The following is an 18,956-nucleotide window of genomic DNA, read 5'->3' as shown; positions in this document are numbered from 1 at the left end:
TGTATTTTTCATGTACTCTTGCTGGCAACGGAGGACATGGACCTGGAATATGCTGATGAGGATGCCCTTCATGATGGCAGGGATAAGTAGAAAGCTTTATTTACTTTATTTATGCTGACTGACTAATGTTTGATTTTAGAATGGGCAAATGCACTATTATCCATATCTGGATAATAGTAATGTATGTGTTTAGTGGGGGAGGGGATGTTGGGGGTAGAGGAGGTGGGTTGTTGTGTTTATTTTTGTTTCTTGGGGGTAAAGGGATTCGGTGAATGGGGTTGTTGCCCCAAGGGTGTGTCTTTAGGCCTACCAGGGGGTAGCGGGACAGGTTAACCCCTTCATTACCATAGTGGTTCCCACCGCTATGGTAGTGAAGTGGTTAACTCCTCCCGCAACCTTCCAGACAGGCCTAACCACCCCCCCTGAGGCTACTACTCCCTTCATCCACCCCCACTGCTCCCAATAAACAGGCTATTGAGGTTGAAACCCTTCCTTGCCATAGGGGCTAGCCGATAAGGTACTGAAACTGTTTAAATAAAAAATGTAATACTAGTGTATGTGAGCAAGGTGTCTCCGGAGCAGAACCACATTGATTTGAGGTCCGGGGAACCCCTGCTTCCCGAGATATGACGAGAGGATGACGAGATTAAATCCCATGGTCACGTGATGTGAGACATTTAAATGCATAGGTGATACCGGCACCCCATTATGGGGCCTGTATGGGGAAGCAGGGGGTAACGGACCTGAAATCAATATGGTTCTGCTCCAGAGACCCCATGCACGCTAGTATGAAAACATTTATTAAAACCCTGCGATCACTGGTGAGATATGCTCAGGGAGAGGCGGCTCTCTCTGTGCAGCTCTCTATGCAGCCGGGTGAGCCCTTTTGAAAGAGGTGAACATCACGTCGCTGGCTCCTCGCCAGTTTTGGGCATTTTGCTATCGCAGGTATTTGAGGCTTTCTGAATAACGTGATAGCAACGCTGAAAAAACTGGTGGCGTAACCGGCCCAGCGATTTTCTTTAACGAAGGCTACTAGAATAGGCCACTAAACCTTTTGATAAAATGTTAACTCATTTAAAATGGGGAAAAACATAGAAAGCTGTTAATATAAAGGGCAAACCCAATAATGTCTTTGTTTTTATATTTTTCATTTTAGAATTACGAAGGCGTTGGACAAGAAGGGATATCAGAAAATACTGGGAAAATGCCAATAAATCCAGATAATGAGGCTTATGAAATGCCTCCTGAGGTAATTATGCTTTTCCTGCTCTTACAAAGTTATGGAGGTGGGAAGAAGATTATGACTGCATGTCAGAGTATGTAACTTATATTATTTCTATTAAGTACTATTCTTCACAGATAGCAACTTTAAAAATACTGTTTCTCCTAGAACTACACATTTGCCCTATTAGATATGCTGTCAAGATCCCCTTGCTTAAAAGAGATCAGCAATTCAGGACCATACAAATGATTGGGTCTCAAATCTTCTCCAGTGAGAAAACGACATCATAGCAGAAAATTGAGAAGTGACCAATGACAAAACACAATCATATTAATTACCCACATTTTAAATAGTTTTTATTGTTGCCTATTGTTGCCTTGTAAACAGAAAATTGAGGGGGAGGATGGAGGAGGGAGTGGGGGGTTGACTACTTTCTTTTGTACAGTATGATATCTCTCCCATTTCATCTCTTGTTTGATGATCTGCGGTAATAAGGAGCAATTGTGCAGAATAAAAATAATGGGGTTGGATGATTCCGTCTCTTTTGCATATCACTAATTGGTTTACCATGTGTTTGTTTTTGTTACTATATTTAAAAAAAAAGCTTGAATAGAATTAGCACAATTGTGGGCAGTGTATGAGAGAGAAGAAATACATATTTATCTTTATACTGATCCATATAATGATATTAAAGAAATCACTGTAACATTAGCCAATCATTTTTCAATCAAAATATCAATTAAGAACTAAACAGTTTTTTATTTATTGTTGATCTCTTCTTCTTAAAGCCCCCCCCCCCCCCGCGCCACCCTCCGTTCCCCCCCCCCAATTAAAATAATAGAAACATGAACGTCCACCTATGAAAAAAAAAATCCTTTTCCTACAGCAAGGGCCTAAAAATGGGTCAGGGCCCCCTGTCTTAAATGCAAAGACACAAAGTACTATCCTCAATGTTAATAAAAGGTGATGCCCTCACAGTCAGTTGCTTGAACATACAGCTTGTTTCTTTCTTTATTCTCTTCTTGTTTAATCCTCTCTCGTGTTCCATTTTTCTTCCCAGCGTTTAACATAGGCATTGTGAAGTCACATACGGTATTGTTTATGTTACTGTTACATGGGCTTATTCCCGAGGTATGACATTAAAATGTAGGGCAGAAGCACATAGAACAACAGCCAATACTATATGATTAGTTGATATTCTTTTTTGCCATTTTTATGTCTTTACTGTTGTTTTTGCTCTATACCGTATACCAGGCCTGCACAACATACGGCATGCGTATGAGATTTAAAAAAAAAAAAAAAAAGGCGCCGATTCCCCGCGGTCCCGGGGGTGATGTGAGGTGCATTGAGGTGATGTGCAGGGGGGTGAGGTGCAGGGGAGGTGAGGTACAGGGGAGGTGAGGTGCAGGAAGGGTGATGTGAGGTGCAGGGGGTGAGGTGCAGGGGTGATTGGAGGTGCAGGGGGGGGTTGATTGGAGGTGCGGGGGGTGATTGGAGGTGCAGGGGGGTGATTAGAGGTGCAGGGGGGTGATTGGAGGTTGAGGGGGGGTGATTGGAGGTGCAGGGGGTGATTGGAGGTGAAGGGGGGGTGATTGGAGGTGCAGGGGGTGATTGGAGGTGCAGGGGGGGGTGATTGGAGGTGCAGGGGGGTGATTGGAGGTGCAGGGGGTGATAGGGGGTGATTGGAGGTGCAGGGGGGGGGCATTGGAGGTGTGGGGGTCATTGGAGGTGTGGGGGTCATTGGAGGTGCAGGGGAAGGTCATTGGAGGTGCAGGGGATGATTGGAGGTGCAGGGGGTTGATTGGAGGTGCAGGGGGTGATTGGAGGTGCAGGGGGGTGATTGGAGGTGCAGGGGGGTGATTGGAGGTGCAGGGGGTGATAGGGGGTGATTGGAGGTGCAGGGGGGATGATTGGAGGTGCAAGGGGGGAGAATGATTGGAGGTGCAGAGGGGGAGAGTGGTGTGAGGTGCAGGGGGGGAGAGTGATGTGAGGTGCAGGGGGGGAGAAGGATGTGAGGTGCAGGGAGGGTGGGATGTGTGTGGTGTGCAGGGGGGTATTGTGTGTTTGATGTGGAGAGGGAGTATTATTTATGTGGGTGAGGGGGAGAGATGGGGGTATGAGAGATAGATGGGGAGTATCGCAAAGGTTGATAGTGAGGGGTTCTGTGGGAGATATGAGGATGATGATGAGAGGTGCTGGAGGAGAGATGATGATGATGATGATGATGATGATGATGATGATGATGATGATGATGATGATGATGATGATGATGATGATTTTACCCGTGTGGCCCAAATTTTTTTTCCTTGGAGCAGTTCGGCCCTTCTCGCTTTACGAGTTGTGCAGGCCTGCCGTATACTATATGACATTTAGAAACATTTGGATCATGTAAAATACAGTGTTATCAAAACAATCAAACAACTTCCATTGCCTTTTAACCAATGTTATCTTAGCAATTTATCCTGGGAATCTTGGACATCGAGCACTATACCAATGACAGCATTCACTCACCGCCAAAGAAATGCAACAACTCCTCAAAATGGGTGGTACTTCGAAATCTTGTAACCCCCTTGTAAGTACAGGCAGGTGACACACATACGGGCCCCTTGTCTGCAATAGGAAACTACAATTCCCAGCATGCTGTGCTGCCGCAGTGAGCAACTTCCGGTACAGGAGGATGTGACTTATGATGGACAGGGCCTCAGCCAATTAGATTGGACTCTGGAGAGGCAGGACTGAGGAAGGAGCTCCCAAGGGTCCCCGGCAGGACATGCAGGGGAGAGCTGTAAGGGAAAGTTGCTACCGCAGACCTGCTAGCACAAATCTGCACTAGCAGATCTGCACGACCCTGAAGTATTTAAGGATTGATCGCATATGACCCGGAGCCAGTCTGTGTCCCGCAAAAGAGAGACACGGACTGGGGAATATTATGTCGATGTATTGTAATATGAATGTAGTGATCCTTTGCTAAGGGTCACAAGGTACCTCAGGTTTATCCATACTTGTTTAACCCCTTTTTTGGGATTACCATATGTGTGTAAAGGGCTGAAGGGTTTGAAGGAGTTAGATATTGAACACCTTCCCTTTCAGATAGTATGGCAGTTGCCAGGCCAATCCCTGCTTCTGGAATATGCTGTATAGGTCACCTAATCTAGGGTGACTCAGCAGAGGCCAAGCTCTGTGCCTTTTCTTCCTAGAGAAAGGGACTTGAAGAGAGATTATAAATAGGAAGGGAGAATCACTCAACCCTCAGATTCCTGGTGGAGAGAAGCAGAGGGGTCTCACAATGTATATAGCCCTGTAAATAGTTAGGAAAAGGGTAGATGGTCCTGTTCTTATTTTCTCAGATAGGGATGTGCCCTTGTTGTCAGGCTCCCAAAAAAGATGAGGAAGTACAGGCTTCCTGCAGGGAGGCCTGTGGCCCCTAGAGGCTACCCCAAAGTGTAACTGTGTGTCTCTTAGTAGAGTATCAACATACCTTTGGACACTCTCCTGCTGTGAGCATCACAGGGGAGGATAATGTGACACCCTCCTTCTGTGAGCATCTCAGAGGAGTATAAAGTGGGGCCTAAGAAAAAGTGATCTTAGCACTGAAGCACTAACAAAAGGATGGCCAGAGAAAGTTACAGAACCCAAGGTCTCATTGACTAAAGATATAAAGGGGTAGCCCAAGTAGGGACCCAGAAGATATTAGGAACGTATGCACAACGAGGAATAAGTTATATTGTATGTTCACGCAACTACTTAAATTGTTATAAGACTGTGCCTCTCCAGGAATGCAGCAAGGCATCTGTTGTGTTTCAAAGAACCAGCTAATAAATGTAATCTTGTTCATAACTACAAAGTTTCTGGCGCCCATCCTTTCTCCATCACCACCCAGCTACATGGACCCAGCTCCCTGATAAAGAAATACACTGAGGAAGACAAACATATAGACTATCTGATCTAAACTCCCTAGAAGAGGGGAAGGAGGGTTACATTTGCTACCCAACGTGGGACTGGGTATTCAAAGAAATGTTTGTTTATGTTTTGCTCATTTTGGAACTTTTGCATGAATCTCAAGTTGTTAGGATTGAAGTTAAGATGGCAGCTGTCAGTGGGTAGCTACCCAGTTTTACCGCCTAAACAAAATGTCACCTTTGCCAATAAGCATGTCTAACTACGACATAACGGCCTCATGTTAGATTAACTATTAACAGTCTTACAAAGTCTCTCACAAGTGTCCAAAACAGCACACAGGATGAAATAAAAACAGGACAGGCCAATACATAGACAAAGGCCAATGTAAGCAGATATAAGGCAATAGAATGTTACATCCAAGGCTTACATTGGCCTTTGTCTATGTATTGGCCTGTCCTGTTTTTATTTCATCCTGTGTGCTGTTTTGGACACTTGTGAGAGACTTTGTAAGACTGTTCAAACTTCCCTATTGAATCCACCACTGCTGTGTAGACAGTGACGTCATTACACAGCGTCCCGCGACCGAGCGGCACCGTGGCACGCTGAGGGCACCCCAGCAAGCGGCGTTTTAACCTCTGTGCAGAGGATACACCTGCCGAGGTACAGGAGCAGCTTCATATCGGCCAGGAAGCAGGAGCGATTTCACCGAGCCCCAGTACCAGCTGCTGAACCTGGCTGCATGAAGGGAAATCCCCTTGGGAGTGAAAAGACTGACGTCCTGCCCCAGAATCAACTGAGCTGCAGCAGCAGAGGGAAGCAAGCACCTGAATCTACAGCTAACAGCTGCCGAGTGGTAAACAGTGTGATACACACTACATGCCTTTTACCAACTTTTTTCATGTACGCAGATATATTACCCCCTTTTTAATTCTATAATATATTGTTGAATTTGCTTCACTATTTGGCGTTGTGCGCTGATATAATGTGCCTTGCCCACTTGATCCAAAAGCTCATCAATGCGGGGCATAGGGTAGGCATCAAAAGGGGCCACCTCATTTAATTTTCGAAAATCTACACAGAATCGTACTGTTCCATCTTTTTTAGGTACCAACACTATTGGGGAACACCATTCTGAGGTAGAAACCTCAATAACCCCCTTTTCCAACATTTGGTGCACTTCTTCTTCCATTATCTTTTTCTGTCTCTCAGGGATACGATAGGGATGGGTATGGGTAGGTCTTGCATCCCCAGTCTGTATCCTATGAACTGCTTGTGTAGTCCGTCCTGGCCTTTTCGTAAATACATGTGCATACCTTGTAACTAGTTTCTCCAACATATCCCTTTGCTTTGTTGAAAGTTCCTCACCAGACGTTACTGCGTCTTACTTTCCAACTGCAATCTCTGATATGCCTCACCTGCCATATCAGGTTCACACTCTCTCAAGACCATCAAAGACAATTTTTCTCTCTCTTTCCAACCTTTTAACAAATTAACATGGTATATAGACTGGTCCCTTCTTCCTGGTATGCTTACTTGGTAGTTCACAGCCCCCTTTCTTTCCACAATGGTATATGGACCTCGCCATCTAGCTACCAGTTTATTCTCTCTATCAGGCAAAAAGAGAAGCACTTTATCCCCAGGAAGGAATACCTTATCTCTGGACTTTTTGTCATACCACACTTTCTGGTGTTGTTGAGCCTCCCTCAAATTTTCATTAGCCATGTCCTGCATCCGGATAATCCTTTCCCTCATCTGGGTAATATATCCTACTACATTATCCCTCAAAGGAACCCGCTGCACCCAGGAATCTTTGATTAATGCTAGCAGACCCCGGGGTTGCCTTCCATAAAGTAGCTCAAACGGGGAAAATCCTGTTGAGGCTTGTGGTACTTCTCTGTATGAGAACAATAAATAAGGCAACCACTGGTCCCATTTGTTAGGCTGCTCACCTACCACCTTTCTAATCATCCTTTTTTGTGTCCCGTTTAGCCTCTCTACTAAACCATCAGTTTGGGGATGATATGGGGATGTACGTAGGGTCTGGATTCCCAACAATTGATACACCTCTTTCATTAAATTTGACATGAAATTTGACCCCTGATCGTGAGAATTTCACGTGGGATTCATACCCTTGCAAATACTTGAATAAGAGCATTCGCTACATTCTTAGCAGTAACACTGGGCAAGGGAATTGCTTCTGGATTCCTGGTGGCGTAATCACATAGTACCAGTATATACTGATTACCTTTAGAACTTTTTTGTAAAGGACCCACCACATCCATGGCCACCCGGTCAAAAGCTTCCCCAACTACCGGTATAGGGATCAATTTCCCCCGATCCATGATGTTTAATGGGGCATATAGGACGAGAGGCACAATATTCTCCCACATCCTTATGTACATTAGGCCAAAAGAAATGCATTAATATTCTACCTACACTGGCGACACACTTTATTCGAGCTCGGCTAGTCCCACGAATTCGGGTATACTCGGGTGTATTGAGGTTAGTGACTGTTTTCTGCCCGAGTGCATTGCGTTATTTTCCAGGCAGGGATTGAAGCATTTTATTCCCGCTGGCTGCAATACTGCACAGTATATATATATATACTGCATTACAATTCATGAATTTATGCCATCTGGTAGACACGCGAAGCATTGCAGCCTATTAAATCCTAATCATTATCATTTAACAGATCAGCCGCCCGTCAGCCAAGCATGAACCAGGGCTGGGAAGGCAAACGCAACGGGTTTGTCAGAGGTGAGGAGCGGCGCATTCCAGGTATCTGCCAGGTACATACTGGGTATTTGCTCGAATAAAGTGTGTCGCAGCAGTAAGGTCTTGTCTCTGCCCATATGACCCCCCACGGGAACATCATGTGCCAACCGAAGAATCTCCTTCCGAAATACTTTTGCCACCATGACCTTCTCCACCTGTAAAGAAGATTGAGGATCCTTGCGGACCCTGGTTAATACACCCTGCCGTAATACATATGATGGTATAGGCCCAAACTCGCTCATCTCTTCAGTCTGGGATACCACCTGCTGAAAAAAAGTGTTTAGTGAGCTGTCCTGCTGTTGCGCCTCTACAATATCCTTTCTCCAAACATTATTGAACTCGTCCAAGTCCTGCACCCCTAATTCTCTAGGACCGAGTGCTTTGTCCTTTCTTTTTTGCCTATGGGATTTCCTGCCTCTCCCTTCTTCACCAAAGATCTCTGGGTGAAAAGGAAAAAGCCCCTCCAAAGAAGTTTTCAAAGACATGTCCTTCTCTTTTTCAGCCTGCTACTTCGCTTTGGCTCTTGTGGTAACTGCTGAACAGTGTGTCAATAGTCCTAACAGACCTGGAAAGTCCCGCCCCAGATCACCATGTAGGGCATATTTTCTACTACCCCTGCCTGTACTACATGTGTAACGGTACCCACGGTGATAGGCAGCGGAATGATTGGACACCGCTTATAATGTCCATGGACACATTGTATGTCCAGAGAGCCCACTGGTATCCCTTTGGAAAAGTGTCCTTTCTTTACCAAAGTACTTTCACTCCCAGTGTCTATGAGGGCCTTCACCATTTTCCTTCCAATGGTCACTTCCTTAATGAATCCACCACCATTGGTGATCATAGTACTTGGCCAATTCTTCCCTTGTCAGCAATATCTGGCTATGTGTCCTGATATCTTACAGAGATGGCATACCCGTGTATCCTGTATAAGTGAGCTCCGACCTGCCCCCTGTCTAAATGAAGATTCCCGTACTGGTGTATGTGATGAGGGGGGAGGAGATCTTAACACTGGTCTTCTCTCAAGTTCTTGATGAGCCGCCAAATAGTCCTCAGCCAGGTCTATAGCTTTATCCCCAGTTTTGGGTCGATGTTCCTGTACCCACAGTCGCGCACCTTGTGGCAGAATCTCCAGGAACTGCTCAAGGACAAATAGCTCCAAAATTTCCTCTTTTGCCCTCTCGGTCGGCTTAATCCACTTATTCATAAGATCCATCAATTTGGCATAAGTCTCCCGCGGTCCATCTGAATGATTATAGCGGAGGTTGCGGAATCTTTGCCTGAACGTCTCCGGGTTGATGTTATATCACCTGTAAATGGCCTCTTTCACCATCTCGTAGTCTTCAGCATCCCCTGGACTTAGAGCACTGTAGGCCATCTGAGCCTTCCCGGTCAGTGTGGGGACTAGTCTCATTACCTATTGTGATCTTGGCCACTGACTGGCTCTGGCCACCCTCTCAAACATGACGAGAAAAGCTTCAATGTCATCCTCAGGGCTCCGTTTATTTAAGCGGATCTCTTTGAGGATGATAGGCTCAGGTGCCGGTGTTATGGTTCCTGCTTGAAGGAGCTTCATCAAGTCCGTCATCTGTTGCGTCTGCTGCTGCTGCATATCATCCATCCGTCTCTCCTGTTGCTCTACTTGTTTGGCCCATCGCCGCTCCTGTTCCTCACGGCGGTTCTCTAGTTCACTCTGCCATCTCTCTTCCATCTCCTGCCGTCTCTCTTCCATCTCCTGTCGCCGCTGCTCTTGTTTCTCTTCACCAGCCACTTCAGAAGCTCCTCCTTTCCTTCTGCTCCAGTCTTAACTGCTTCCCCTGTATGGGTCTTGGGCTTGGCTCCAATGTCCCCAGTGTCATCAGTGGCCTCCAATCCCTCGTCATCCTCCATAATTACCTCCACGCCCGGCACCAATTTCTTCTGCTCGATCAGCCCTTGTCTGGTCAGGACACCTGGATATCTTCGTCTGTTAGGGTAAGCTGCTACTTTCCTTTGGGTCCTTTACATCAGGGACCATAGGGTTTAGATGTTGGGTACAGCATCAATTATCCCACTGCTGCCACCATATTTGAAAGGTTGAGTCCCAGCCTTTATTTAAAGAATTAGCAGCATCAGACCCTGAGAAGAATGAAAGAGGCTTTTGCTGTTCTCTGAACCTCCTTTTTATTAGGGATTCCACATTCAGGTGTACAACAACCAGTTCTCCCAGCGTGATGTCTCCAGCCACAGAGTAGCCAGCAATATCTGCATTAGAAAGTTTGCATCCTTTCACTGAAGTTCCACAGACAACCTCATATCACATTGCAGCAACAAGGAGTGCAGCAGGCCCCCCAGGGAAAGAAACTCCCTCCCTTTTATTACTGGTTAATTTGGACCAAACCAAATTAAGTAAACCACACAGGGGAGTTGTATCCCAAAACTTACACATTTAGCAAACAAAATACACTTCACACAACATACAATTTTCTATAGCAAGCCCCAAAACAGTACCTTTTACAAACATCCCATGCATGTCTTTACTCTGCAAAATAAATGACATTCAGTATCACTTACTTTAATTCCCCCTCCATACCATGGTATAATCCACCCTGAAGGGTATGCAGGAAGGAAACGCCCTTTTCCTTTTTAACAGAGACTGCCCATGGCTGTGTTACATCTAACTGTGTTTAACTCCAACCAGACCTGTATTGTACTGACTGACCTCAAGACACCACATTAAAGGTTAGTAAAGTTTCAGATAAAGGAAACAAAAAAAAGATCGCTGGGCCAAGCAAAAAAAGACAGAAACAGAATGAAAGAAAGATAAAGTGGTGCACTTGATGCCAGAAAGCAAACATGCATTTAACTTCTACAAAAGTACAAGCAGCCCTGTCACAGTAACTAAGTGTAGAGTCGATGCAGTGTGGCACGCCCCCTCAGACTTTTCAGCGACAGTCTGAAGAAAATGGAGCAAATGTGTCGCACCTATGGATTTGTTAGAGGAGGGACTGAAGTCTAAGCACTCCCTGTCAGTGTGTGACTGTGGGGCCAACTACCACTTTCAAACATGTGAAGGCTAAGGCCTATGCATTTACTGCGGTACAGAGTACTTACGGCGCTGAGAACTTGCTGCGACTGAGATTTCTACCTCCTTCCTGGAAGGACGTCTCTGTTCAGGGGCTCGAAGGACCTGTGGAACATGTGTTGGATCCACCAGCTGAAGGCACCCCTACGGCTACTAACACACCACCCTCGGCCGAGGTGCATGCTGTTGGTCCCGCTCAAGGGACCTGTTGAGATTCTTGTGTTCCGTGAAGCCTGAGTGCGCATCCAGAGAAAATTGCCTCGACACCACCGAGAATGATTGGGCCAACAGAGGGTTTGTGAGAGGTCTCCCTTTCGTTCCCGGTTGCCGCTTGGTTACATGGCTGTAGTAACAGCTGGGAGATTCCGGTCTTCGATGCTATGTCTGCCGTGTAGTCTACCTGCAGAGATGAACTGACTCACAGCGGGTAACCTGTCCCAAAGTTGACCTGTCTGAACTGGGCTGACCGCATGGTCCGCAATCGGACCACAGACACTTGGGAGTATGAATAATACTCATATGTCTTTGTAGACGGCATGAACGTTGTTAACATGCCATGTTTTATGTTTTCAACAAGTCCAGTAATGAATATCACTAATGCTGTAAATGATATGGCTGTTTTTGTTATGGTCCTTGTTAACAGTTAAGTATAAGTATATGAGTAGATGTAATAAACACACAATCATAGCAAGCTCTAACCCTAGAACCCACCATATCATACAGTATATTTATTTGTATCAAAAGGAGTGCTACTTAGCGTGGCCAAAAGTATACAACAAAAGACAAAAATACCCAATGCTGCATCCAATGTGAAAAAATACACAGTTAAATACTTCAATATTATCATTCTCAGGAGTAAGGGTCAATTAGTTAAATCCTTTGGCGAAAGCATTATAAGCCTTCACCCACTTCACGGCATGACCAGTATGCAGGTCCTTACACTACCTGTAAAAATTCTCATTTACCTCTGCTGTGGAGGGAGAATGTCCTAAGTGGACCTTTCCTCAGTGGACCTGTCCTGCACAGGTACATGAAAAAAACCTGCTAGTGGATGCGCATTCAAGGCATGACCATTAGCAGGTCCTAACACTCCCTGAGTTAAAATTCTTATATAGAACACAGAAAAACTTATTAATCTTGTAGGACAATGGTGGGAAATAGGCGGTGCTTGGGGGCTTGACCTGCGGCCCCCAACCTCTCTCCCCAGTGCAGATGCAGCAGAGATTTTCCTGGTGTGGATTGTAGCTTCTCCCCACTTACTCAGTTGCCTAATAACATAAATACTATCCTCTCCTGTGCTAATCACTAGTTCTCTGTGTAAAGATTCTGTGTAAAAATTATTATTATTAAAGAGAGGAGCAGGACACTATTCTCGATCGAGCCAGCATTCTGCATCACATCAAAGCAGGGAGAAGTTACTATTTTTTTTTCCATTTTTTTTTCTAATGCGCTACTCTCCAAGAAGCTCAGTATTAGAGCACATGTAGGAACTTAGGGAGGGCACCCACCCACCCCAGACATACCACGGCTGCAACGTACCTTCTTTGTATGCATCATACAGTATATATGTCTGTGTAATGTTGGACCCAGTTGAGGTCTCAAGGGCCGCACATGTGGACCAGACAGAGTGTACAAACTGTATATGGGTTAAGCAGAAGGCAAGCCTCATTAAGTTGATGATAATAGGAATCTTGAGGGCCTCCCCACAAAAATGGTCACATAATTCTACCCAAAACAAGACTGGACACCTGTGGAGGATTCATTTCGATTTTGTAATAAATGTTGATGATCATTATAAACCCAGTTCTATTTTTTGAATTTTTTTAAATGTTATTTTTCAGGAAAATGAACAGAGTCACATTGAAATCTTGCTAGAGGGCTGTTTTGTATTTAGATTTTAATATAACTAAACTTGATTTATTCAGATACTTTTTTTTTCAGAGTGCAGACATGTTGATATGTGTAAAGTGTGTTCAGTCAAATGCAAATTAGGTTTAAAGTTTCTATTAAAATGTATTTGTTACACTGTGTATTACCAGTTGTAAAATGGCCACTCTACTGCTTCATATTTGCTTACTAGAGATGTGCAACATTTTCACTGAAGTACCTGAGCCTGGCAAAATGAAATAGTTTGTTTTTGTTTCATGCTTCTGTTAAAACACATCCGTTCATTTAAATGCTTACAGTGCCTTATGCATTGTGCAGCTCTTAGAAGTACAACATATTGTGCAGCTCAGACACCTGTGATTGATAGTATAGATTTGTGATCATATTGAGATTACATTCACTTTGAAAGTGTTCTTTATTTGTCATTAATAATGTTGTTCGATAAAGTCATATAGACTCAGCTTGGCATTATCAACCTTATGCTCGAACACTTTATGCTTTAGACACACTCTTATTATTATTAAACGTACCAATGGCAATAGCATCATGGAATGAAGATGCCATGTTATTTTTTTATAAAATGGGCAGAAATATGTATGCATAATGATAACCATTTGTCAGCTAATTATTAACACCTATTCATTTGAGATTTTAATCCCACAAAAGATTTATTTTAACAAGAACTTGGTAAGAAATTTGTAAATACTGTATGTTGCCGAGTGTGAAATTATGTTTCTGAAATCAACTGAGTTTCCCTAAACTTGCAGTAATTCACTGATATGAATAAAAGTGGTTATGGGCGGGCAAAGATTATAGTAACTTCATTGATATTGGTCTCCTAGCATCTACAGAACTAATGTTGTTTTTGTGCTTGATGCATGTAGGAGGAGTATCAAGATTACGAGCCTGAAGCATGAAGTTCCGCACAAGTGAGATCAACATAGAAGATTCTCCTTCCCATTAAAATGCTCTGTTCCAATGTGCCCGGTCATCAGATTATTTTTTGTTATTATTATTTTTTATTTCTCAAGTGTATATGGAAGTCTTCCATCAGCGATGAAAAGACCATCTCCAACTGCGGTCAGACTCAGTGACTCCACCCTCCTCAGATGGACACTGGGAGCAGAGCCATTATTGTGCTGTGGATGTTGTGGCTTCAGTTTTAAAACAAAAATGAAAAGAAAAAAAACACCTAAGTGTCTACTAATGTCCTACTTTCTAAAACTTTATTTGTATTTATGGTGGTTTTCCAGTGGTTTGGTATTGTTTATACTGTATCTTGCAATATTTTTGTATGTTTCCTATGTAATTTTCCATTATGAGTGCCAATTGTTTCTACTGTAGCTATATAAAATTTATGACAGTAAGCATGAACTATGCACCTAAGAATTGAACAATTCTGTCCCATTTTATGTATCGTTTTGTAAATAAATGATGTTGATCTTTAAACAATAAATCTAAAGTAAATTAAATAAATATTAACGTTTATGTTACACGAAAGAAGACTCCAAAATGTACAGGTAAACAAAAAAGGGGGAAAAGACAAAATATTAACTCAAATAGTGAGTATCAAATAATTTAAGGAAATTATCTGGATGCTGGTAGGCATGAATGCTTTCATGCACACAACGGCAGTGTATACGTTACTGCACCAATAAAAACTGCATGGATAAAATATGAATTTGAGCACTCCCCCAATTTTGAGGGTTTCCAGATTCCTTTATTCTAAACTCTGGGACTTCAAGCCCAAGCAGAATTGAAATTGGGGCAAATAGAGGTACTTGTTTTCAATATTCGCTCTGGCTCCCTATTAAGCTTTCTCTCCCTTCCCCTGGTGACAATTCTGTACTAGTTAATCATTTACCCTTATTGTTTATGTCTCTATTAGCATACTAGTCAACCAGTTCCAGTTGAATCAACATTGTTAGGTTACCTGTGTTGGTTGTACAGTATATATAGGTTGGTATAGAAATATAACCATCTGACCTGTACTACTGGTCTCTAATAGTATACAAATGGATTAGTTCCACTTGGATTAGCACACTTAGATTACCTGTTGGCTAAATTATAGGTTATTTTAGCAATACCACTGATCTAACCTGTCTCAAATCTCTACTGGTATAACAGTAAGTCACAATTGTGTTAACATCTGGTTACCTGTGATGGAAGCCAAATTACATTGATGAAATCCAAAATCAGTAGGCCTTCCTCGTTGCTGATGGACACCAGTGGAGTTGAAAACTTTGGGTGTTTCTCATCATACCTTTATTGATTATTTTAGGTTTTTCAGTATTTTAGATTCTGAATAGTTTTTATGATGTTTTACAGTACATACTTATTTTAGGCATTCATGCATGCTTTATTGTGTTATTTTAGCCTTTTCCTGCTTTGTAACAGGGACATATCCCTGTTGAAGAAACTCCCTCTAAAATCCAGCAGAGATCTGGTTAAGTGCAGCCGGCAATTAACCAGACTCCACCTGGCCAATTAAGTCTCTTAGAAAAGCTTCCTGTTTCCAACTTAATTCCTTAGCTCACAAGGGAGTGAACCAAGGTAAAGAAAGACTGCAGAGATTTCCTTAGCCCACAATGGGCGGACCTAAGGAAAAGAGGCCCGATTGCATTTGCAAGATAATGGGACAAGACTTCTATACCTGGACACAGTGAGTGCCATAGCACACAAGGATGCTGACCAGGAGAACAGAGAGGCCTTCCCCTACAGAAACCCCAGATACAGATAAGAGACTTTCTTTTTGGACTGTTGGGTGTTTAGAGATAGAGATAGAGATAGAGATATATATATATATATATATATATATATATATATATATATATATATATATATATATATATATGCAAATATAGCTGTATGCTCATCTGCATGTCTTAGGCAGGTCTGCAACCCCACCTTTCCCCCATTATCACCCAGCATACAGCACTTCCACTGCAGCAAGGGATTCTGGGAAATGACATGCAAATGAGCACACAGTGTCACTTTTTGCCTCAATAACCATTTTTAACATGGTTCCCTATAGGCTTAAGCTTGCTGCATGGTCACAGCTTTGAGCACAGCCAGGGTTAAGGTGCATACCCAGAAAACCACCCACAGACAGCTGTTTCGACCTTGATGGGTCTCATCAGTGTGGGGTTGATTTTACTGGGAATGCAAGAGAGGCTTATGGGATAGGCTAAACCATAATACTGAGTTAAGTTATGGTGAGTAAAAAAAGTGACAAAAACCCTCCACAGGAAAGCAAATATGCAAATATAGCTGTATGCTCATCTGCATGTCTTAGGCAGGTCTGCAACCCCACCTTTCCCCCATTATCACCCAGCATACAGCACTTCCACTGCAGCAAGGGATTCTGGGAAATGACATGCAAATGAGCACACAGTGTCACTTTTTGCCTCAATAACCTATAGCCTATAGGGAACCATGTTAAAAATGGTTATTGAGGCAAAAAGTGACACTGTGTGCTCATTTGCATGTCATTTCCCAGAATCCCTTGCTGCAGTGGAAGTGCTGTATGCTGGGTGATAATGGGGGAAATGTGGGGTTGCAGACCTGCCTAAGACATGCAGATGAGCATACAGCTATATTTGCATATTTGCTTTCCTGTGGAGGGTTTTTGTCACTTTTTTTACTCACCATAACTTAACTCAGTATTATATATATATATATATATATATATATATATATATATATATATATATATATATATATATATATATATATATATATATATATATATATATATATATATATATATATATATATATATATATATATATATATATATATATATAGTTTGGGGTGGTAAGCAGCTTAGCTACCCACCTAGTTAGATAGGGCTGGAATAAAATGTGTAGTGATTTCTCCAAAGTGGAGTAGGCTTTCTTTTTATAGAAAGCATAAGGTTTTAGCAGCACCTAAAATTAAGCATATAAACAGGTAAATACAGAAGTGGTGCACGAGAACAAGGAGGAACCCAAGTTCCTCCAAAATTACAATGTAGAACATGGGGTATGTTCCATGCACACAATGAGAATACGATTGTAATAAATTATCAAAAAGGTTTTTCAAAAAATATAGTCTTTACTTATATATTGAACGTTACATGCAGCAAACATCTACATATATCCAAGATACCGAAGTAGGCTAAATAATATTACAGAAATATAAAATACTATGTCACAAAGTATATAGACATACAAGGTAGAAAAAATGCACTAGAAAAAGGGAGATAAGAAGAAAGGTGGGGAGTGGGATTAAACAGGGGAATAAGAGGGGCAATGTTTCGGGGCTCCTAGCCCCTTCTTCTGGCCCATTCCCTTAGATCAATCTGATCTAGGTACTTTCCTTACCTCTGTCACAAACAGGTGCTTCCAAGCATTATGAACTAAATATCAAAAGATATAGAAAAAGGAGGAACTCCTATGCAAAGGTATCCCTCAGTGGGGTACCACCTATAACTATTGCAGAAGACACTACCTCAATAAAAGACAGGCTGTCTCATAAAATGCAGCAGATATTCTCTAGATACTGAAAAGGCACACTCAGAATAAATAAACTAATGTTAATGTACTAATGCAATTGAAAACAATACAACAATGGGTTATTCCAGGTACTATGGCAAAAACCCTATAGTAATAAAGAACCGGTCTCTAAGTACTGTATCTCTCAAAATAGAAAAATATCAAACAAACTGTGTATGTAGACAGACTGCCAACAGGAAACTCTGGCTGCAAGACGCCTGCTTATTCCCCTGTTTTATCCCCCTCCCCTCCAATAAGAAAATACTATATTTTTTGAAAAAAACCTTTTTGATAATTTATTACAATCGTATTCTTGTTGTGTGCTGGAAACATACCCCATGTTCTAGTTTTTTTTTTAATGTTTGTGTTTGCAGTGTTTAAAGGAACCGACGCAATAAAGTCTTAATTTAATTTCACCTTAAAAATGGTCTCCATTGCATACATCTGCACAAATCTCTTGCATGCCAATTTAACATTTTTTTTTCCATACTGTACTAACACTAAGGGACCTATGCTATAAGCATCGATAAGCCACTTATCAAGCACTTATCGGCCAAAATGCCTACTGCTATTCAGAAAGCCTGGATAAGTGGGCAGTGATGGCATGAATCGCCAAAATTTTCAGCCGTCCTAAAAAAAATCACCGTGTGAGCGGCGACAAGTCACTTATCGGCAGGTTCTGAAATTTGTGCAATTCTTTTAGCCGCGATTAGGTTAACGAGGCGAATTGCACTCTAGAATGGCGAGTTTCTCCCAAAATTCTCACGCCAGGAAAAGTTGATGTGAGGCTGGTGAGAAGCTGCTAAAAAGGTGGCGATACAGGACTTAGGGGAAAAAATGCATTTTTCCTGTATCAGATTGATCCTGGGGGTCTCCGGAGCTGATACACTGGCGACACACTTTATTCGAGCTTGGCTAGTCCCACGAATTCGGGTATACCCGGGTGTATTGAGGTTTGTGACTGTTTTCTGCCCGAGTGCATTGAGGTATTTTCCAAGCAGGGATTGAAGCATTTTATTCCCGCTGGCTGCAATAATGCACAGTATATATATATATACTGCATTACAATTCATGAATTTATGCCATCTGGTAGACACGCGAAGCATTGCAGCCTATTAAATCCTAATCATTATCATTTAACAGATCAGCCGCCCATCAGCCAGGCATGAACCCAGGCTGGGAAGGCAAATGCAACGGGGCTTGTCAGAGGTGAGGAGTGGCGCATTCCAGGTATCTGCCAGGTACATACCGGGTATTTGCTCGAATAAAGTGTGTCGGTGCAGTATCCATTAATATCAGCATCGGATACACCTGGCATGAATCCCATGCAATAAAAATGCATTTACAGGCAACTTCATTACCTTAAAGGCTAACCGCTAAGGCAATTAAGTAGTTAACCCCTCCTACTACCCACCAAGGGCCAAATACCCCCTTCACCCACCCCAGCTACCCACAATAAACACTAATACCTACCCCATGTTCTATTATATCTTTTATTATGTATTTTTTTCCCTTAATGCTTTTTTATTAGGGTGACCATTGACAGCTGTAGTGGCTTATCATGCCCATA

General features: G+C 42.7%; 1 protein-coding gene across 1 annotated transcript in view; it reads left to right on the top strand.

Annotated features, from left to right (window-relative positions):
• Positions 1-13,834, top strand: part of SNCA (synuclein alpha) — a 135,054-nt gene extending 121,220 nt beyond the window's left edge. The window contains exons 5-6 of the mRNA XM_075565859.1: positions 1,160-1,252; positions 13,736-13,834. Of these exons, the coding sequence (XP_075421974.1) occupies positions 1,160-1,252; positions 13,736-13,768 (126 nt within the window). The 3' untranslated portion in view covers positions 13,769-13,834. The remainder of the gene's footprint in view (positions 1-1,159; positions 1,253-13,735) is intronic.
• Positions 13,835-18,956: the final 5,122 nt, after the last annotated feature.

Source organism: Ascaphus truei, chromosome 1 (assembly GCF_040206685.1).
Source record: "Ascaphus truei isolate aAscTru1 chromosome 1, aAscTru1.hap1, whole genome shotgun sequence".
NCBI classification, from domain to species: Eukaryota; Metazoa; Chordata; class Amphibia; order Anura; family Ascaphidae; genus Ascaphus; species Ascaphus truei.
This window is presented reverse-complemented; position numbering and strand designations above follow the sequence as displayed.